General features: G+C 36.5%; 1 protein-coding gene across 4 annotated transcripts in view; it reads right to left on the bottom strand.

The window, feature by feature from the left end:
• Positions 1-23700, bottom strand: part of ITGA1 (integrin subunit alpha 1) — a 172453-nt gene that overhangs the window by 19307 nt on the left and 129446 nt on the right. For 3 of the 4 annotated variants that reach the window (XM_030881965.3, XM_060295761.2, XM_060295762.2), the window contains exons 15-23: positions 23028-23158; positions 18895-19061; positions 17369-17505; positions 15260-15370; positions 13019-13228; positions 10574-10654; positions 5575-5651; positions 2835-2924; positions 1386-1488 (exon numbers count right to left, since the gene is read on the bottom strand). In XM_030881965.3, coding sequence (XP_030737825.1) covers positions 1386-1488; positions 2835-2924; positions 5575-5651; positions 10574-10654; positions 13019-13228; positions 15260-15370; positions 17369-17505; positions 18895-19061; positions 23028-23158 — 1107 coding nt within the window. The remainder of the gene's footprint in view (positions 1-1385; positions 1489-2834; positions 2925-5574; positions 5652-10573; positions 10655-13018; positions 13229-15259; positions 15371-17368; positions 17506-18894; positions 19062-23027; positions 23159-23700) is intronic. The other variant, XM_060295763.2, reaches the window with a different exon arrangement.

The following is a 23700-nucleotide window of genomic DNA, read 5'->3' as shown; positions in this document are numbered from 1 at the left end:
ACATTGTTAAGAGTATCTCTGGGTATAAATCTGTTTATACCACCAATAATTTCCTATGGGAAATTTCTAGCAGTAGAGTTACTGGGTCTCTCTCTTTTTTTTTTTTTTTTTAATTCCATTACTCCAATTTTAGATTTTACCCTGGCAAAGTAATCAGAGATACAAAAGATTTATGTTCAGGGATATTCTTAACAATATTATTTATATCGATATTATTTATAATAGTTTGAGAGTACCTGTTTCAAGTCCGGACCCTAAAAAGTGACAATTCATGAGGTTCTACAACATTCAAAGTCTTTCCTTCCCTTCCTCCCTTTCTTCTTTCCTTCCTGCCTTCCTTTTTTTCTTTCCTTCCTTTCTTCCTTGTTGTTTGCTGAATTCTCTAATCCAGGAAAAGCAAATGGGACTTGAAAAACTGGGTAGCCTACATTTCAAAAATTTACCCCAGTAGTAGAGTGACTGGCATTCATACTAACTTCCTGGGTATAAGTTGCATAGGCATTTCAGCAAAGGGCACAAATAAAAACAATGAAATGTTCTTGAGAGTATTCATTTATTTCCACTTTGTAAGAGAATTCCCTTTTTTCATCGTTGCCAATTCCCAAAGAGATTGAGACCATCTTCACCTCTAATAATGCTGTATTATTTCATGCTTTTGAATACAGTTTTAAATCCATCGTTTGAATTGGACTCTCTTTTACTTGCATAATATTAACTTGAGTCTGTGTCTGTAAGTAGGCAGTACCTAAAATGACAGCCTGGCTCAGCTCCATAATTACTTATTATAATGGTTAGGAAAAGTGTGTTATGAAGAGTTCAAAATTAGAAATATAATTTCTATTTAGAAATGATAGAAATATCATTAATAGAAATATCAAAAATAGAAAACATCATTTAAGGAGTCGATAGTAGGAACACCAGTAAGTTATGGTATAATACATACGAAAGGTAGCAAGGAGCAGAATAAGATACAAATTTATTTGTTGAGTAGGGAAATTATTACCAAGACAATCTGAAATAATCAATTTCTGAAATAGTCATGTTATTTTTTAAAAAGTGCTTTTCTCAGTTATACTAAAAAATGCAAATAAAGTCTACATGTTTATAGGTAGTGTCTACTTGGTTCCCTATTTTTTCTAGGAATTTATTATAATTAATTGTGTCATAAGGAAATTAGGGACTTGAGTCTTTAAAGTAGCTTAAAAGTATAATTATCAATTTCAATAAAATTATTTTAAATTAGTGAAATTATAAAGAAAAATATGCTAGAACATAGAGATTAACTGTTGAACAAACATGCCTGTATGTGTCTGTTAATACTTTTATTTAACTTATAAGCTTACAAATAACTCTTTTACAATACTAATTTAGAGGTAATTTCTTACCAAGTAGAAGATATTAATTTCATTTCCAATGTCCTCGGTAGAACTAATAATTTCAGGGACTGTCTCGTTGGCCGCAATTGAAATATGGTATTCACTTGCAGAGCTTAAAAGAATTAATTGGAAAAAGAAAAGTAAAACACAACAAGTTTAACTTTTACTTGACCTCACTCTTTCTTTCTTTATACCAGGTAATTCCACAAAAAGTACTTACAGAGATTTCAAATCAAAGGCAAATTCTTTTACCCTGAAATCTAAAGTTAAAACTTTGAGGAGGGTGCGAAAGATTATAATTTAATTCCATAGTTACTGATGCTAAAATATGTACAGTTTTTAAAGTAAAAGTTTCATTGTTACCAAGTGAAAAGTTTTCATTAATTCACTAATATCATATACATTTAGTGAATAATCAGGCTAAAACTTGGTATTTTTAATAGTGCTGAATTTAAATAGATTTAAAAAATGTGTTACCTTTTCACAACTTAAAGTTCTATATTTACTGCTAAATTTAAAAGTTCAGTCTTTTTCATACAACTTCTCCATGTTCTTTGGATGAACTTGGTAGAATGAAATGTAATATAAACATATTTAAAAGCAGTACTTCAGTTTAGAGAAGACACATAAGAAATATTTATTAGTTTAAATAAATGAAAAATTCTTGGGAGAAGTCAGTGTACCAAGAGAAGTGGAAGCATAAAAATAGAAAACAGCCAATAGAATTAAAGGCTAAGAAACAGAAGCACAATCTACATGTATATCATACAATCCTTTCATTTTTGTCATCTGTTATCAGCAAAAGGAAAGTGCCATAGGAAATAAATGAATAATATGACAAGACTCAGACTAAACTTGCCACAGATTCTTGTACTCTTTGTACATTGTGCACATGTATCTAGCAAAAGCCTTGAGTCCTGCTTATACAAATTTGCCAACATGTGTGGTGTTTGGATAGATCAGAAGTTCTTAGGAAAAAGGATGGTTTATGAATAATGGGAGAAATAAATAGCTCTTGTCAATGAGCAATAGTTTAAACTTGAATGTCCAGAATGGGCAGGCTAATCAGATCCCATACAATGAGAACAAGAGCCAAGAAATATGCTGGTGACCTCTAAGAACATCGCCTTTTGTGACGGATTTCTGAGTCTTCACCTTGCGTTTCGGAGTTAAGACGGGACTGCTAATGCAATCCAGTATCATTAGCACCTCACAGTTTAGATTATCTGGGATGCTGATTCTCAATTTTTAGAGTGCACCAGAATCACCTGGAGCGTTTAACACAGATTTCAGGCCCCCTCCCACCCCCCCAGAATTTCTGATTCAGTAGGTCTGGGGTGGGGCAGAGAATCTGCCTAATAAGCTCCCAGGTGATTCTGATGCCCTTGGCCAGGGAACACAAGCTGAGATCCACCGGGCTATAGGAAGCATCAACATGAAAGTGCTGTGTTCTCCTACCTGTAAAACTGTAGACCAACTTCATATTTTACAGGGATGGAAACGTTTACTTCATTATCGAAAAGGGCTTCAGGTGGCTCTTCACTGTCACTAGAAAACATACAGCACAGTTGGACAAATCATTAAACCACTGACTATTTATAGACCTTTCTAAGCATTTGAATGAGAAGCTTATTTTGGCAGCTAAATAAAGCACACACACAACATGTGTGGGATCCTTGATTTTTTAAAAATTTCAGTGTGGAGAGGGAGATCAGAGATGGGTATTGTTAAAAGTTGTCGAGGTGATTCTGAAGTGCAGCGAGGGTTGAAAACCACACTGATTTAGAATGAGGTTTCTCAAACTTCTATGAGAATAATGATAAGTATCCCTGGGTCAATGGTTAAATACACAGATTTTGGGGCTTCTCTCCTAGAAAAATATGGATTTAGTAGGTCCGAGTTAGGACTCATGAATTTGTGTTTTTTAATACAAATCACACAGGTGATTCTTATTTATCACAGATGAGGCCCTTGTGAAGAGACATGCCTAGGATCACACAGCTGAGAGTAAATCTGAAATTTTTTGTCATTTAATAGTCTTTCTTTACCTTGTACTTGATGATTGTATTATTTGTTGAGCACTTATTCCCCTGATTTTAGTTATCGTTTCAATTATATATTATGTAAATGCATGCACATATTTTATACGTACATATACACACACATATCTCATACTCCTCTGTCTTACAAAAGAGTACGTCCAAATAATATAATAGTAACCAACACTGGCTCTGGGGCCAGAGTGCATGAAATTGCTCTTGGACATAGACCCACTTTGGGAAAGTTATTTAATCTCTCTGTGCCTTGGTTTCTTCATCTATAAAATGGGGGTTTTACCATTATATTCTTTTTTTTTTTGCGGTACGTGGGCCTCTCACTGTTGTGGCCTCTCCTGCTGCGGAGCACAGGCTCCGGACGCGCAGGCCCAGCGGCCATGGCTCACGGGCCCAGCCGCTCCACGGGCATGTGGGATCTTCCCGGACCGGGGCACGAACCCATGTCCCCTGCATCGGCAGGCGGACTCTCAACCACTGCACCACCAGGGAAGCCCTACCATTATATTCTTAATAAATGGTGAGTACCAAGTGTAAAATACTTAACATTGTGCCTAGGACATACTCAATAAATATTAGATTTCATTATTATTATCACACACACCTCTCTAACAAGTGACTAAGCACCTAGCATTTTGTCTCACAGAATGGGCAAAGAGTACCCATTAATGGCTTTGCTTATTCCCAAGTGTATCAGCGGCTTGGTATGCATGATGGGGCAGTGAAGGCAGCACCCTGCCCTGGGCTATAGATGTATGTGTGATTGGGCTTTTGCTGTGAACGGTCCCGTTCCACAATGCAGCTAAGTTAATATTCCAAAGAAACAGCTCTGTATTTATGACTTCACCCCTCAAAAACTTCTCTGGCTCCTCATGGCCTGTTCAACTAAGAAAAGATGCCTCATTTTGAAATTCAATACTTCCTGTAACATGGTAAGATGTACACTCACTGTAACATAGTAAGATGTACACTCCGTGTTTATCTTCCATTACTCCTTTATGTATTCTCTATATTTGCACTAAAATGGGTCAGCCAATATTCCCCCCAATAGATCTAGTGGTCTACCTTTGAGTTTTTGCTCAAGCTGTAAATTTTGCCTGAAATGTTCCATCTAACTACCGACCAACCTCTCTGAATTGCTACCCATCCTTTAAGGTCCTTCCTAATTATAACCTCCTTGATAAAGCTTTCTTGGATTCTCATTGCCAAGCAGATGTAATTTCACCCTCCATTAAGTCTCTGACACACGGCTTATAATTCTCTAATGAATTTTCCTTGTTCTATCCTGTATTATAATAATTTAAATACTAGTCTCAGTCCCCTACTGTAATATTCACCCCATGAAGAGGTTCATGCCCTTATTTAATTTTATATTCCCTAAGTGACAAATTCAATATTTTGTCCATAATAGACCTCAAATAAATATTTGTTGAATTGAACTGAATTGAGCATACAGAATTAACTCATCTATCAATTCATTTTCTCACTTATTCACTACTCACTAATTCATTCATTCTCACTCTACATTTATTTAGTGATTATTAGACTTTTTTTTTTTACTGGGGAATAAAATAACAAATGATAAAAGTTTATCTCAAGTTGCTTATGGTCCAGTGGATAGTTATACTTAGAAGAAAGGTAAGCGCTATTTCAATTTCCTTATTAGACTTTTGTTATTTTTAGTTTGTGTATTCTACGCCATTTCAGAAGCTTTGACTGATTTGAATAAAATTTATTAAACTACAAAAGGGTATCATAAACCTTTAAGTCCCTCTAATGATTCAGTTGACCTTGATGGGCAGTCAGTAAAAGTTTTTAAATTAGAAAAGCCTGTAAAATTTTAAACGGATTTAAATGCAATTTGGCAGATATAAGTGACGTGTGATTACAACATATTTTATAGCTCATAGAACCAATGATTTAATCCAGTTAGGTGTATTATGTCTATTAAATGAAAATTTCTTTATTTTGCTGATTATTCATAAGGATGTTTTTGTGAAGCAAAGGGGTTCACTGCCTTCTACTTCTACTGATCCCATAAAAGCTGTAAGAAGTTCTAGTCAGTCTATAAAACAACATATTTTAAATACATGAAAGAAATTATATGCATGCATACACGTACTCAAGCACACATAGGAACCAACCTTGTTGTACTTAAATGAATAATCACATTTTCCATGAGATAAGATGAGTTAAACTGAAATAATATTTTGAATGTTACCTATAAAATAAAAATATCTTTAGTAACAGATAAAGAAGTAGAATGTTTGCTTTGATTAAAACATTAAATTATATAAATGATATTTTATCATATTACCATTGTCTACCAGATCACAATCATAAACAATGTTATTATGAAATGGTCATAATTAAAGCCTCTTTAAAATGGAAACTTCAAGTACCAGCAACCATCTATATCTATCCATTATAAAATAGGGGAACACATACTGAATTCCATTGATTTGATAGTATAAAAAAGTTGTGGACCTTTAAGGAATAACAAAAACAATATAAAACAAAATAAAAGGCTTGGACATTTAAAGTAAACTATAAGAATCATAACTTAAAAAAGCAGTGAGTTTTGTTTATAAATTGCAGAATTAAAACAATATCCAAGACAAGCTGGAAAATGTTTTTGTTTTACTGACACTCAAATACAGGAAGTAACTTACTTTTGAGAAACTACGCCTGAACACATGTAATTCATGGCTCTTTATAAACACCAACAGGCAGAACAAAAACTAGATTACTCATTGAAGAAATATGTCATCAGCAGAATTCTAGTCCAAGAGGCCTCATAATAATGCTTACACACCCAATAATGTGCTGAGGTATTTTGGAATTTGGGCCAGCAAAATTGATAGTTCAAAACGTACAATTAATAAATGCTACCTAAAATTTTATCTTTGTGACTAGACAAGATTTGATACTTAAAGCTCTTTTATTCAATTTAGGCACCATTTATAGAATTCAGGGATCTTGAGATTTGCATGGTCGTACACTCTAATGTGTGGAATTTTCTTCTCCCACATATTTTTTTGAGTTAGTTTTTAAAAAAATAGTTCTTCTAAGAATCTGAAGCTCTATAGTTTTCTTCTTGCTTTGAAATAGTAATCACAATTCCAGCAGAAGCTTTATTGGGTGGGTCCAACTGCCAGAGTCTCTCAGTAAGCTCCTGTTTCCCTGACTGTCCTTAGCCCTCTGACTGGCCTGGCTGGACATTTGTCTTGGCATTCCCGAGGAGGCTTCAGATGGAGGGAAGAGACTAGCAGAGAAGCGGGGCTGAAGAAGCTGCCTATGCATATTGACCTGATTCTGAAACGCTTACACTGCAAATCTAAAAATATATTCTAAGTGTAAAGCCCATGTAAAAATTACTTGCACGTTATCTTTCCATCTCTCTAATGATGACAATGACACACTTTGAGTAAAGCTTGTGCCCTAAGCACCAAAGAATTGCTAAAGAAAGGAAGAGATGGTTAAGAAATTATTAAGATTTCAATGAATGTCTCCAATGATTGGGATATAACAGAGGGTATATCATTATTCTTTAGGAAATAGAGATAATTCCAAGGTTAATTGAAGTGGTCAAAGGAAGGAGTAGACATGAGTTGACATTCCTTATTTCCATGTCAAATTAGAGGAATTAGGAGTGTTTTTTTTTCAGAAGTGATGTGTATTTTATAGATTTGTAGGGAAGGAATGCAAATTCACAGTATATTTCATTTGAGATAGTCAAGAACAGACTTTATGATGGGGTTCCAAAAGTAAATTGGTACATCTAGTTAGTTCTATAAGCTAAAATGGACATAGAAAATATTTATTGAATTTAATGATAATTATTATGATTCGTGGTTTGTATCCTAAATCACTAGTAACCATGCCACATGTGTTAAGTGGAAAGGCCTTTTTGAATTCTCATTTGCAAAAAGAAGAGCTAAAAGATTTCATTATTGATAATTTGTCATTAAGGATTTCACTATAGATAGACATCTGCCATTTCCAGATGTCCAAACCAGTGTTTGTCAACTTTTTAGGATGTGTGTTAAAGATGTCAGGGATCTATTTTGAAGTCTTATAAAAATATTATAATCTAAGAAAGTTGAAGTAAATATTGGGATAGTATTTCTCTTTTTTTGTTTAAGTCTATGTCAAGTAAATAAAATACCTTCTTATTTTAATCATTTTGATTAATTAAAGATTTCCCTCCTTAACTCAATAGTGAATAAGGAGCAAATATTCATACCGAAAAGCAACGTTCACTGAAAATACATGCAAATACCATGTTTATCATTAAATGAGATAATTATTCTCTGCTGTTCATGGAAACAAATATTTCTTTATTTTATTTTATTTTATTTTTTGATTTATTTATTTAATTAATTTATTTTTGGCTGTGTTGGGTCTTCATTGCTGTGCATGGGCTTTCTCTAGTTGTGGCAAGCGGGGGCTACTCTTCATTGCAGTGCGCGGACTTCTCATTGTGCTGGCTTCTCTTGTTGCGGAGCACGGGCTCTAGGTTCGTGGGCTTCAGTAGTTGCCGCACGCGGGTTCAGTAGCTGTGGCTCACAGGCTCTAGAGCATAGGCTCAGTAGTTGTGGCACACAGGCTTAGTTGCTGCTCGGCATGTGGGATCTTCCCAGACCAGGGATGGAACCCGTGTCCCCTGCACTGGCAGGTGGATTCTCAACCACTGTGCCACCAAGGAAGCCCACAAATATTTCTTTAAAAAGAGATGAAAGAACTCTTCTCTCTTCTATTCAATTAGTATGGTTCTAGGCAGGGCAATTAGGTAAGAAAAAGGAATAGAAGGCATTGGATTGGAAACGATGCCTCTATTTGCAGATGACATGATCTTATATATAGAATATCCTAAGGAATACTCTAAAAAAAAACTATTAGAACTAATAAATAATTCCAGCAAGATTGCAGGGTAAAAGATCAGTATAAAAAATGTATCTCTATGCATTAGCAATAAACAATCTGAAAATGAATTAAAAGAAGATTTCCATTAAAACAGCATCAAAAGGAATAAAATGTTTAGAAATATATTTAACAAAGGAGATGCAAACTTGTATTCTGTAAACTACAAAACAGTTTTGAAGGTAATTAAAGGAGATCTAAATAAATGGAAAGACATCCCATGCTCATGGGTCAGAAGACTTAATATTTTTAAGATGGTAACACTCCCCAAATAGATCTACAGATTCAATGTAATACCCACCAAACTCCCAGCTGGCTTTTTTTTTTTTTTTTTTTGCAGAAACTGACAAGCTGATTCTAAAATACAAATGGAAATGCAAGGGACATGGAATAGCCAAACAATTTTGAAAAAGAAAGCATAGTTAGAAGACTTACAATTCCTGATTTCAAAACTTACAACAAAGCTATGGTAATCAAAACAATGTGGTACTGTCATGAAGATAGACATATAGATCAATGAAATACAACAAAGATACAAGAAATAAACCCATGTGTTTATGGTCCACTGATTTTCAACAAGAGTGCCAAGACAATTCAATGGGGGAATGAATAGTCTTTTCAATAAATGGTGTGGGAATATCCACAAAGAATGAAGTTGGACTCTTTACTTGCACCATACACAAAAGTCCATCAAAATAGATCATAGATCTAAATATAAGGGCTAAAAGTGTAAAGCCCTTGGAAAAAACAGGAGTAACTGTGACTTTGGGTCAGGCAAAGTCTTCCTAGATATGATACCAAAAGTATGAATGACAAAAGAATAAATAAATAAATTGGACTTCATCAAAGTAAACACTTTTGCACTCCAAAGAATACCATCAAGAAAATGAAAAGACAACTTACAGAATGGAAGAAAATATTTGCAAATCATTTCTGACAAGAGACTTGCATGTAGAATATACAAAGATCTCTTACAACCGAATAATCAAAATAATAGGTAAACAACCGTTTACCTATTTTTACCAATTAAAAAATAGGTAAACGATCTGAATAGACATTACTCAAAAAAAAAAAAAATACACATGGCCAATAAGCACATGAAAAGATGTAACTTCATTAGCCATTAGGGAAATGCAAATCAAAACATCAATGAGATACTACGTCACACCCACCAGGATGGCTATAATAAAAAGACAGGTAGCAACAATGTGGAGAAATTGGAATCCTCATACATTGTTGGCAGGAATGTAAAATGGTACAGTCACTTTGGAAAACAGTTTTGCAGTTCCCCAAAATGTTACATTAGTTACCATATAACTCAGCAATTCCACCCCTAGGTTTATATCCAAGAGAATTGAAAACGTGTGTCCATACCAAACCTATACACAAATATCCATAGAAATATTATTTATAGCAGCAAAAAAGTGGAAAAAACCCAAATGCCCATCAACTGATAAATGAATAAAATTTGATATATTCATACAATGGAATATTGTTTGGAAATTTAAAAAAAATGAATTACTGATAAATAGATGAAACTTGAAAACATTATGCTAGGTGAAAGAAGCCAGTCAGCCCGTCACAAAAGACCACATATCGTATGATTCCATTTATATGAAATGTCAGAATAGGCAAATCCATAGAGAAAGAAAGTAGATAAGTGATTGCCTGGGATTGATGGAGGCGTTATCGAGGAAATAAACAGCAGTAACTAGTGATGCATACAGGGTATCTTTGTGGGGTGTGAAAATGTTACAGGATCCATTGTGGTGATGGTACACAATTCACAATTTGGTGAATATACTAAAACCCACTGAACTTTAAATGAGTGAATTTTCTGGAATGTGAATTATATCTCAGTGAGGTTATTTTAAAAAAAGAGAAATGGAAGTAGAGTTTCTATACAAAATTCTAAACCAACTGGTTTGAAAGATTCTTTTTCCTACAGTAGAAAAGCCTACTATGTAGGCGACACTAGTACCAGAATTTCCCAGCTCCATTTATCATATAAGCTGTAGAGTAAAAATTCTTAATTTTGTCCTGGTGTTTGAGTTTGACCCATGCCGCAATTGCCTTTTGATTTCAAGATCTCACAATTTTGAATTCAATCTTGTTCATCTATGTCATCCTAAACTACCACTAGAAGGATTTATATATTTGGCTTTGAGCAGATTATTTTTCATATCCAATTGCCACACGTATTTTCTATAATCTGCTTACCATTTCTCCTCTTCTTAGGAAAGGATATCCAACTTTACATGTGATATTATGATTGGATTCACAACTGTCTTTTTGGATAGCCTAGGAAGAGAAAGTAAACAGAATTAGAGCAGACACGCAGGTGAAATACTTGACCTTGATGGTCTAGAATTTTCCCAGCTCAGCCTTAGACTGCTTTGCTAGGATTTGTTTCTCAGTATAGTTGTGAGAGTCACAGCATTCTGGGATCACTTGTCCCACAGCCCATGGAAATGTGAAAACATCACTTCCGTTAAGGATGGCTGTAGGATGAAGTGCATCACACCAGCCTGTCTAGATCTTCCACTGAAAAATGGGAGAACTAACAGCATCTACCTCACAGGGTGAATAGGTGGCTGAATAACCCACACATACTGGACCGACACATGGAAGCCCACAGTGAATGGTCGTCACTGGAGGAGTGGGTAAGAGCTTGAGTTCTGACCTGGAAACACCAGGATTTAAACTCTGATTCTACCACTGTTAGCTTTATCCTTTTCAGGACTCCTCACTTCTCTCGGCCTGATTTTCTGTCAAGTGGGGTTAGTCGAACTCTATCTCATCAAATTGAAAATGACCTTGAATATGAGACTCACCAGTATTTTACATACCAATAAGAAGGAAACAATAATGCTGCCTGTTAAATTAACACAGCAATTGTAAAATGCAATTACAGAAATGTTAAATTGTGAAAAAAGGGGTTGATCTTAGAATCTCTGTAGTATAATAATACCTACGTACAAAGGAATTAATGAGAGTTAAATAACTATGAATAAGTAGAACTTGTAGAACAGTTTCTGACACATAATATGACTCAGGAAAAGACTGCTATTATTATTATTACTACTGTTGTCATTAATAGGAGGAGAAGAGAGGCCTTGTTGATTTCATAGCCCTGCCTCGCTGCCAAGGCCATGAAGTCATTTGAAGAAGATACAATGATATTTAATATAGTCCTCTTTTCTGAGAAGAATTCAGTGGTAATATTTTCCCAGCATCAATTTGCACATTTGGATTTTTAATTAACATTCTTTCCTGAATCTAAAATAGGTGGTAGTATAGGATGGGTAAACAAGGTCCGACTGTATAGCACAGTGTATTCAATATCCTGTGAGAAACCATAATGGAAAAGAATATGAAAAAGAATATGTGTATATATATGTGTATAACTGAGTCACTTTGCTATACAGAAGAAATTAACACAATATTGTAAATCAACAATACTTCAATAAAATAAAAAAAACTATAAACTTAGAATAGTACCTATCAGTAATAAATGTTTATTATTATAAAATAAAACAGGTGGTGGTAATATAGGACATTTTTAAAGCCTATCTTAGTATCATGTCCCTAAGTGATATCCTAATAAATGGAGAGAAATGTCAGTGAAAATCTGAATTTATAGAAACTAGACAATTAAAGTGTTTAATATTGTATATAATAAGTGTATTTGCTTTTAATATGAATTATATATATTACTAACTCATATATACTGAATTTTAATTCAGGGGAATTCATTCAGAGATCAGAATTAAAAGCAAAGTTCAAATTTGTAAGTATTAATTAATCCTGATAGAGCATCTTAGGCAGCTGTATGTTATTGCCAAAATAATAAAAAACTTCTGGGGAATTCCCTGGTGGTCCAATGGTTAGGACCCGGCACTTTCACTGCCAGGGGCCTGGGTTCGATCACTGGTCAGGGAAGTAAGATCCTGCAAGCTGCGTGGCATGGCCAAAAAAAACAAAACAAAAACTAAAACAACCTTCTGTCATGACAATGAGACATAATCATTTAATACAACTCTCTTGCCAGATTAAGGATTGTGCATAGAAAAAGTAGGGAATGGTACCGATTTTTTTGCATGTAAATATTTTGTTATTATTCAGCACATGTATTACTCCTTCTCTGCCCTTCTGTTAAACTGTTTTGACTTTGAGTGTTATGTTTATTTTTTTTCTTGACTCAAGTCTCAGTTTCAGTGGTGTAAGCCTTCTGTGAAGCATAAAGTTTTTTCCCGTTGCAGAGCACAGGCTCCAGACACGCAGGCTCAGCGGCCATGGCTCATGGGCCCAGCCGCTCCGCGGCATGTGGGATCCTCCCGGACCGGGGCATGAACCCGTGTCCCCTGCATCGGCAGGTGGACTCTCAACCACTGCGCCACCAGGGAAGCCCATGCATAAAGTTTTGGTATATCAGAGATCCTCTCCTCATACTGAATCCAAGAAGAGTCGTAGAGCTCTAAAGAAATATATCCAGACAAAGCTTTTAAAAAAATCTTGGTCCTTTCACCATCAGTGAGTACTAATTTTGTACAAAATGCTTTCTATTTTAAAATCAATGTAATAAAAATTTACCTCAGTAGTATGAAAAGTAGGTTCAATGTGTGAGTATTACAAGAATAAATAAATGTAAAACTAAAAGTTTACCTCAATTCCTGAAAAAATTAGATTTGGAGAATAATTCACTATGGTTCTGGTGTTATAGGCACTGTCCTCTTTATTTTTGACTGTGAGGCTAACATTGAACTTATCATTGTGGGACCTGACAATAAGCAGGCCCTTTTCTGTGGTGGAGACATCCAGGGCGAGGTCCGAGATACATTTTTCCTTGTTTCCACAATCTTTGGCAAAGGGAATCTGAAATGTTCACAGAAAAACATTTTTCAAACTTTAGCTAGGCATTATTGAAAATTACCTATGAACTTGCATAAAAGAAATGACATACTGCCGAAAGAAGAAAATCATAAAGAGAATAGATTTCACTGCAGAAATCATAAGGAATTTTTACAGTTGTTCCTATAATTGATAGGGGAAAATTATAACCTTTACTTTTGGTTATAAATTCTTCCATTCCTTTAAGGAATGCACAGTTTTCACAGATGTTTTTCAGTGGCTTTCGTCTGCTAGAGTAGAACAGTTTCAAAGAAATAAGTCAAGTACTCTACAATCCAAAGTTACGAGAGAACACTGTAACACTCATCTCTGATTATGAGATTTTCTATTTAAAAGAATCAAATACTTAGGATCATAATAGCCTCAGTCAAGAGGGTAGAAAATGAGCAAGCCACATAACTGGGAGCTTCCCTTGACTCCTTTTCTTCATTAAGCCCTTCCTCTTATCTAATCCATCACCAAGAACAGTCCATTCTACCGCTGTTCTAAATATTTCCCACAGCTCTCCTTGCCTCTCCATTTCCACCACCACCTCTAGTCCAACCCATCTTATTTCCTCCCTAGACTAAAGTAACAGCTTCCTGACTGGTCTCCCACACCCACTCTTGACTCCCTCCAATCATTCTCCACTGCACAGCTGAAGTAATCCTTAATCCAGTGCTATCAGTGAACCAATTAGAACCAACAATGGCATTCCATGGCTCCTCAAAAACATTTAAAATCTGTGCAGTGGCACAAAGTCCTGGTGATCTGGCTCCTGCCTGTGCCTCCTGCCTCATCCCACATGACCTTCCACCCTAGTGGAAGTGATTTTAGTGATTTTAGTTTAGTTCCTTTTATGCCTCAGAACCTTTGCACATATCCCTCTGCTTGGACCACTGCTCTTCCACTTCCTAGGCTTCAGGTCTCAAATGCAATGTCATAAGTTCCAGGGAGTGGCCCTGAAACACTTCAGTCTAGCAGAAGTTCCCGTTGAGCTCTGGAAGTTCTCCAGAGCATGTGCTTTAATTACTACCTAATACCTATTTCCTAGGTTAGACAGTAAGCTCTGATGTCTGGTATATATAAGACACTCAGTAAATATATTTGGAAGGGAGAAGGGAAAGCAGAAGATAGGTGCGGGGGAAAGCTAATTCTCCACCACTAGTGATTCCTCCATTGGTGCCACACTTGTGATCCCATCCTTTTATCCACTCACTCACTCTTTCTCAGGGGTGGGACAGTAGACTGTGAATTTGGAAGCAAAAACTAGGTTAACACAGCTCAGTCCCCTCCTGTCTCTTCTGCTCTTGGGGCGGTGGTGAGCTCATGGGAAGCACACATCTACATTTCCATTCTGCAAGTTTTACAAGGTGGGCCCCCGGAAAGGCCTGAGATTGCTGGCCTGAGATTGCTGAGCACTGCTAATGACCTATTTGGTTACCTGTGGTCTATGCCTGGCTCCGTAGGAGGACACCTATTATACCCAAACCATGCCCTGCAACCCAGTGTTCATTAATAATAAAGGGGAGTTCCAATTGGCCAACCCATGTCTTTCTTTCAATTGGTCCTAAGTTTTGGGGCGATAAAAATAGGTGTCATTTATAAGTTCCCTTAAACTCCAACAGTAGGAAGTTAGAAGAATTGGGAAAAGTCTAGAAGAGTCTAATTCATTTTTTGTGTGTGTGTGTGGTATGCGGGCCTCTCACTGTTATGGCCTCTCCCGTTGCGGAGCACAGGCTCCAGACGCGCAGGCTCAGCGGCCATGGCTCACGGGCCCAGCCGCTCCGCAGCATGTGGGATCTTCCCGGACCGGGACGCGAACCCGTGTCCCCTGCATCGGCAGGCGGACTCTCAACCACTGCGCCACCAGGGAAGCCCTAATTCTTTTTTTAAATTTTTTTATATAATATAATTGATTTAGGCTTCTGTGTATACATCTGTTTATGTGTTTCAGGTTTTTTCCCCTAATATATCCACAAATAAGTATTCTGAATTAAAAAAAATCTGACTTACATATTCATGTACTGAATTTGGTAAAGAATCATCAAGAACGGGCCCATTTTCTGGATCGGTAAGATTAAAATCCAAAGTTATTCTCACAGAGTCCCGAAAGTCATGCTTGTCCTAGAGGTGAAAACATAAAATATGTTATCGGCATCATATTAATTGGATGTTCTGACCTTGTCATGGCTTCCTTCTTCTGCCCTGTGGGCCAGGCTCACTGGACATTCTTGTGTACCTGATCAGACATATGGCCTGATCAGGCTTTTGCTTCACTGGAGAGAGACTGCCCTTCTACCTTGACAAGGGACGCTGCTAGAACGAATGCAGAGGCTTCCTATTGCGACCAGTTGACTCACGTCCAGCTTCTCAGATGGGCCTGCTGGAATGATGGATAGGTTGTTCTTGGCCATGTCAGGATGTACCCCTCAAAGCTACTTACATAAGAATATCCTTTCTCTTGAGACCTCGAGCTAAAAATCACTGTATAATACTTACAGGAAAGTCTTTCAACTTCAAGGGAGCAACCCTTCTTTAAATTGAGTTGCATTTCATTAATATAATATATACCTTGAGTTGTAAGAATTTTATATGTGAAATGATATGAAAATAATATGGATGTGATGAACATTGTTTATACTATCATCATTGACAGCCAGCATTCATGACATATCCAGAATTATGAGCTTTATATACATTACTAAGAATTATTTCAACAATCCTCCAAGATGCATACTAATTACAGTCTTTATTTTACAGATAGAAAACTGAGTCTCTAAGAGACTAAACCACTTTGTCAAAATTACTCAGAAAGTGAGGAAGCTGGGATACAAATTCCGTCCTGGTTGACTCCAGAACAAATGTTAAAGTATCCATAAAAATCCAGAAGAATTTTGGAAATTTTGAAACTAGTTCATTCCTTTTAATCCCAGTGCCTAGATATAGCTAGATACTAAATTTTTGGAGAAACATATACTACAGTGCTTTTTTAGCAGGTTGGAGGCACTGCCAAATCTGGTTTCATGGCTTTTCAAATCTTATCCCAGTTCTAACTCCTAAATGTTCAATTCTGATGAAACAAATTAAAAAAAACCCTCCATTTTTATTTTTCTAATCATAAATTGACTTCAATGTTGACCAAATAAGCTTATTTTGACATATGTCATGGGGAATATTGACTTGAAAATCACTGAGGAAGAGTAAACATGGCACACCAGCACACATGTCTTCTGTCACTTTCCTGCCCCTGACTATAATATTTTCAAAATATGGAAGATGAATGCATCAAGAATACAGAAATAAGTCAGAGGTGGGGCAAATAGGCCTATTTCATTTAAAATTCCAAGATCATGTTCAAGTCTGTAAGTCTCAGTCTCCGTTAACAAAATCAGTGTTTTCTCAGTACATCCATTCTTCTTTTCTTCTTCTTTAGTGTCATGTACCTTTTAAGAAAATGTTTAAGAAACTCCTGTCCCACATACACAGTGACCCGATAAAATACATTTAAAATGGTTCAAACTGGCTTATCAGCCATCTCTAGAGGTTCATCATTTGTTTTCCAAGGCTCCCTCATCCACCAAAACAGGGACAGGTAGCACAAAGTCTACAGATGATAGAAAATACCAGATCTTTTTCCTTTAATCTAAAGTCAAAGAGTGAAACACATAGTTCAGTGGACAAGAACAGACCCTGGAATGCATATGGCCCAACAGTCTCCCCTCAGGGCATTTAAGCACTTCTGACGGACAAGGCCCACAAATGTTCAACGAGTTAGATTCTAACTTGTTGTTAAAGTTCAAGTTGAAAGAAAGAAAGAAAGAATGAATGAATGAAATGAATAAATGAATAAAATACAAGGTCTCTATCAACTGGTGTACTGTGCCTTTTGATGTTCCATAATATATGGATATTTGATAGCATACACAGGGAAGATGAAAGATAGTTTTATGAAATGTATTTAGAAATTAGAAAATCAGACCTGTGATTTTCTGATAAAAGTGAACAAAGTTTAATTCATGATTTGCACTTTGAAATAAAAGTAAGATTGACTGACTTGAAATAAGACATCTATACTTCATTTTTGATTTGGAACAAGGCAGCTATTATATATGATTTACTTGCCAACATGTAGAAGGAATGCTTAGTGCATTCTGATTCTCGAACTGTGATGTTTCTTTGAATCTTCCTCTCTTGAGTTCCAGAGAAAAAACTCCGTGATATCTGTCTTAGAGAATCTAGTGTGATACGGTATTGCATATCTATAAAAATAAAAAAAGAATAATTGACAGATATGTTCATTTCAGGTGATTTTCATATGATCCAGTTCATTAAATTAACATTACAGAAAAATCTCTTGGGCAATCAGTCGACAAAAGTTCTCTGTTATTCAGCATATCCATACTACTGTAACACAATGTATTTGCAGTCATGAAGATAACCTTGAGGAACTCTATAGAACTGCCTGAGTTCACAAGGCTTTTAATGTTTAATTACGCTTATTTTAAAATGTATATGTATGTTTACACACACACACACACAGCCCTACATACCACCTAATTTCTTGTCCATGCCTATGTTTACTGGGTTTTCACTTAATTTTTTTTTTTTTTAGTGTAGAAATGTTGGATCCCTGATTAGAATATCCGTTATGTTGTACTTCAATAGAGAAAAAAATACATTAGTGACATTTTAACCTATTTTATAAAAAATGTCATTTTAGACTATGTTCAAAGGATATAATAATATAAGCCTAGTAAATAAGTTTAACAAAATAAGCATACCACAACGAGCAAAACAAGTTAAACCTTATACTTTCTATGAAGGCAACAATCTTTCTTACTTGATTGCTTAATTACTACACAAAAATAAGACAAATAATGTTGCATATGAAAATGTTAATTGTTATTTTACATTCCTATACCTCATTTGTCTTCCAGTCAGAGGTCCACTGCAGATCATAAACATGCACATGTAGAAAAAATTTAGAAAAATAGATTTTAAGGATGAGGGGTTTTTCTCATTCTACTTGTATTTGGTTTGCAGAGTAAATTACTCTTCGGCAGCCAATGGCCTTCATAGTTTTGACTCCAACATGTTTCAATATCATTAAAAACCGCTTTAGAAATTGTAGAGTGCAGGAAAAAGGGGGATACCCAGGCTGACGTGATGTGCCTGAGAACACACACGGAATCTGTCTGACACTCAAAAACCAGGGTCACCTCCTGACTGGAGCAAAGGAATCTCAGGAAGGTAGGGTGGCTGGGCAGTCAGGTCCTCGGCAGTACCAGTCGTACTGGAGAGAGCCCAGTTTCCAACTCTGCCTCTCAACTGGTGTCTCTGTCTTTCTATCTCCTTAGCACTTGACTGTTCACAGTCAATAGGAGAGCCAGAGGGGAAACATGGAATCCAGCTGTGGAAGGCCACCAAATATAAGCATGTAGTTTCTGCTCCAGAATTTACTGGGTTCCATAACCTATTCCTTCTGCAATAGAATTTTTTCAAGGTTCAACCTGTTTGCAGGGGCAAAGGTGATGTGCAGATTCCTATCATCGAGGGAAATAAAAAAAAATATCTCACTGGATTTCATCATGCAGGAGCAAATACATTGTCCTCCTGCCCCAAAGTGCTTCTGTATATACGACACTTACCAGCTTCGTAAACCCTGTCTTCTTTGGACTTCAATTTCACATCAAAACACACTGTGGCATTTATGCATACTGTTTCCTTTCCCTCCACGCGGCAGTTTTTCTTTTGAATATTCACTTTATTGGGTTCAAAATTCATGGTCACTTTAACTACAGCCACATCTCGGGACCTGCAAACACATAAGCCATGGTGATGACTCACACATTTTTACATTTAATGCATGCCATCATTTTGGCAGTGCAAAGTGAGGGCATCCAAGAGGATTCTTCTTGGTGAACAGTATGGGCTCTCAGGACTCCTTTCTCTCTTGAATCTTTGATATAGAAGAAACTGGAATTGATGTTCTGAAGGCACCCAGGTTATTCTGGAACCATGTTAGGCTTTGGTTTCTGAAGGGTAGCAGAATATGCAACCCTAAAATATGGCTATAGGAGTTTAGGACAGGCCACCCCCAAACATGCCGCTTTGGTATACTGATTTTGAGCTGCAGGCACTTAAAACCCAAAAAATGCAGGGAGAGGCTTTCTCTGAACTCTACTTACTTACTTCAAGACAGATCCTCCAAAAGAAACTCAGTTGTCATAAATCTCTACCCAGGAGTTTCATCAACCAGGGAAAATCGACTCATTACAAGAGAGGAGGTTGCAGTGGACACCACATCCAGACAAACTTTGTTGCAAACCATCTTACCTCCCATCTATTCTCCTGAGGGCCTATTCATCTTTCCTAAAAAAAATCATTTACTCTCCCCTGAGGCCTACAGCCCCCTCCCCTTTCCCTATTAAGATGATTTTTAAGTGTGAATGCTAAGCTACCTGGGGAAGCTATTCATTTTTCCCTGGGATCTCCCATGTATACATGAGGTATACGTGTTAATAAACTTCTGGGTTTTTTTTTTTCTTATTTGTCTTCTTTTACTACAGTCATCTCAGCCAAGAACTCAGAAGGGTAAAGGCAAAATTATTTTTCATCCCCTACAATTTATAGGCCAAAGACCCATATTGCCCATGATAGAAAAGAGATAAAACCAAGCAACCAGGTGCAACCTTAGAACCAAAACCATATTTTCGGCACTTTTGAGTTTGCTCCCAATCTGGAAAGAGTCCAGAGGCCCCTGGACATCGTTTCTGCACTATTAATACTTGTCTGTTCTTCTTGTAGGTTCAGCCTTGTCCCTGTTTCTGAGAAGGAGAAGCAGAATAGCATTTGAAGCGCTGTGCTAGGCACACACGCTATTTATTATTCATTTAAATTTTAAATTAACTTTCATAACAAGACATGTTATTATCTCTCTTTCATATGTGAGATAACTGAGGCTCTGAGAGATCAAGTATATTTTATCCAAGGTCAAAAGCTGTTCAGAGGGCAAAATTGGGATTTTAAACCCAGTCTTTTTAGTTCCAAAGCCCAGTGATTTCCAGTAATCTGAAGTGAGAGCAGAGTAATACAAAATTAGGCAGGGTATACGGAGCTTGACGCTAATGCCTTAGAATAAAGCCAGCATAATTGTTGAACACCGTTATCTGGTTTCTGCCTTGTAACCAGACTGGCTCTTTAGAGCTAGGTATCTTGTGAATACATAGGTCCCTGCTTATGCTTTTGCGTTTGAAAAGAAAAATTATAGTTATTTTTCTTTTAAAACAATTTACACATAGAAAATATGAAAATATAGTAAAGGAAACAAAGAAAATACAAATCAGTTGTAATTCTATCATTCAACAATAATCACCATTCATATACATATATATGTACGTCTGTATAGAGAGAGACGCATACACACACATACATGCATAAGTATACACACACACACACACACACACACACACACACACACACACACACTGGCCCATATACATATACAAGCATAAGTACTTTAAAAACATAATATAATAAACAACCTTCCAATATTTCTATTTTTCTGAGAACATTATTGTTAATGGCAGTATACGATTCCAACATATGCATGAACCATAATCTAGTTACTCAAACCTCTCTTACTGGATATTTATCTTACCTTCTTCAAAAAAATATCTATAACCTACAGCACTGTGATTACTCTAAAGACCACACATCTTTAACCATAGACTATATCTTTAAAAAATTATTAGCAGGTAAAATGAAAAAGTATGAACATTTTAAGGCTTTTTAACACTTCAGTGACAAATGCCTGCTAATGCGTTTTAACCAGTTTACTGTTTCACCAGCAACGAATGAATGAATGAGCGTGTCTAGTTTCCTGCTTGGAAGTTTGGATCCTCTGGGCATGAGGCTGCCTTGACCACTCCCCTACCCACATCTCCTCTCTGCCCCATGCAGATCTTCACAGCGTCTGTGGCTCAGTCTACCCACAGGATGGGGTTCTCCCATCTGCTCCTGGATGTCCCTGACTGCTGGGTGGGCCTATGTTTATCACCTGCCATCCATATCCACTCTCAATGCCTCCTTCAGCATTGAAAATCTTGGTCTTCACGTTGCAGTATACTGGTTTAGTCCATTTTGCTGGGCGACAACAGGGACCCAAGTCTGTCATTCTGGCCCCTCGATGATAAAGCCTTGACTGGGGACAGGAAAGTCCAGAAACAAGTTTTCAGGGCTTTGTAAGAAGCCCTTGAGACAAAACTGGAGAATAAAAATCGTCCTTAAAACGTATGTATATTTTTTGGGCTTCCCTGGTGGCGCAGTGGTTGAGAGTCCACCTGCCGATGCAGGGGACACGGGTTCATGCCCCGGTCCAGGAAGATCCCACATGCCGCGGAGCGGCTGGGCTCGTGAGCCATGGCCGCTGAGCCTGAGCGTCCAGAGCCTGTGCTCTGCAATGGGAGAGGCCACAGCAGTGAGAGGTCCGCATACCGCAAAAAACAAAACAAAAAAACGTATGTATATTTTTTAATATACAGGGGTGAATACAATAAATATTCCTGGGTAAAGATTATCTTAATGAATTAATCCAGGATTAACAGTTCGAACAAAAACTAAATGTTCTCTTTGTTCCCGAAACTGGTGACTTCTGGTCTGGAGCCTTGGTTTCGGGTGGGCTCCCCCGAAAGTCACAGCCATTGCTGCCCAGCATTCTCCCCTCCTAGGCATCACCTTTCAGTTTTCCTTTCCCTCTACTGTACAGTTAAAAATATTTTTTAAAAAACACAATGGTTACTCTGTATAGTTTAGTGTACAACTTTTACTTGACCATTAGTTCTCAAGGATTATCTTAAATTATGACAAAGTCATATTTTCCAGTCTCTATCTTCACCTCTTTCACAATTTTCTTTACTATCCTTCTACATAAAGTTTGGCAAAAGACTATCTGAATTGCACTAAACTAATGATTAATTTGAAAGAATCAACATGTGGACTTTCCATTGAGGCACATGGCATAAATATTTTTTTATTTATTAAATCCTTCCTTTATATGTCTTAACAAAGTTTGCAACATATTTCAAAATTATCACACAAATTTCTCGTTAAGGTTATTGACATTTTTTAGTCACATTTTTTCAAATAGAACCTTCTTGAAGTCATGTCTTATTAACTAGTTAAAGCTAGTTATTAATGCTATTAATTAATAATTTTATTAATAAGTTAATTGATTAATAAAATGGTATTAATGAATATATCTGACGATTGATGAGGATTTTACAGTTAACTGAAACTAATTTGGGGATGCAGGCATTTTAAAGGCTGAGAAAAGATATTACTGTAGATGCTTCTGTGCTTGACCAACAATGTAAACATAATCAGACAATGGTGCACAAATGTCTAGTTCTATGTGTTAGGTAAATGAATGAAGAGCTAAAAGCTTGTAAGTAACTTAAATTTAGGGAAAGTTTCTTGTTTATATACATCCTGTATGAGGCTCACTTTTCCCCTATGCTTCCCTCCAAGCAGAATACTTATCTTAGTGACAATTACATAATAGATACCCCAATTAAGTGTTGATTCTATTTGTTCCTTTAATATGGTTTCTCTATTTTTAAGATTTATCAACTTCTCAGATTCCCAAACTGCATAATTTTTATCTGAATAATGGAGCACAAAAAGAAACAGACATTTGGTATATAAATTCTTATCATACTCTGAGCTCTGGAACTGTTTGGAAAATATTATCATATTAATTGGATGTTATTCAAATACATACCAGAAGAGGGCAGCACCACCAAGGCCCCCAATAGTGACATCAGTCAGACCGTCACCATTTAAATCCATTTCTCCGTGGATAGACTGGCCAAAAAATTTCAGTGTCTCGCCATCTCCCCCTGATGGAATACGCTGTGAAAATCCCAGCAGAGAGTTTTTTAATGTCAGAAGAGTCTCTTCAAAAACAATTTCAAATAAATCTGAGAACTTGGATTGGTTAACAAAAAATTAAAATTAGAGATCTTTTGGAAACCTGCCCAAGAGGCCCCTCATGTGGAGACAAGAGGAATTACTCAGATATTCCCAAAGGATATTCTTTTTATAGTGCAGACAAAATCATTTCAGGGTTATTGACACCAGGGAGAGGGGAAAATATTATAATAACGTCATCTTGTCCAATCCTCAAGGAAAACATTATGAGTAGTTGGCTCTACTTTCTAGTTCCTGTTCAATTCCATTACACAGAGATATTTAAAGGTGCTGTAAACACAGCATACAAGCAAGAGGGGGAGTACAAAATTATCCTAGGGTCAGTTTGGGGTTCACTGAACTTTGAGGCTGGGTATAAATAATACATGCTATCAAATACATTTTTCAATATGCAATCTTTACTGTCTGTCAAAAGTGGTTCTGAAAGTCAAGAGCATAATAGACTCAGTTTCATTCATATGTAT

The sequence above is a fragment of the Globicephala melas genome, chromosome 3 (genome assembly GCF_963455315.2).
Source record: "Globicephala melas chromosome 3, mGloMel1.2, whole genome shotgun sequence".
NCBI lineage: Eukaryota > Metazoa > Chordata > Mammalia > Artiodactyla > Delphinidae > Globicephala > Globicephala melas.
This window is presented reverse-complemented; position numbering and strand designations above follow the sequence as displayed.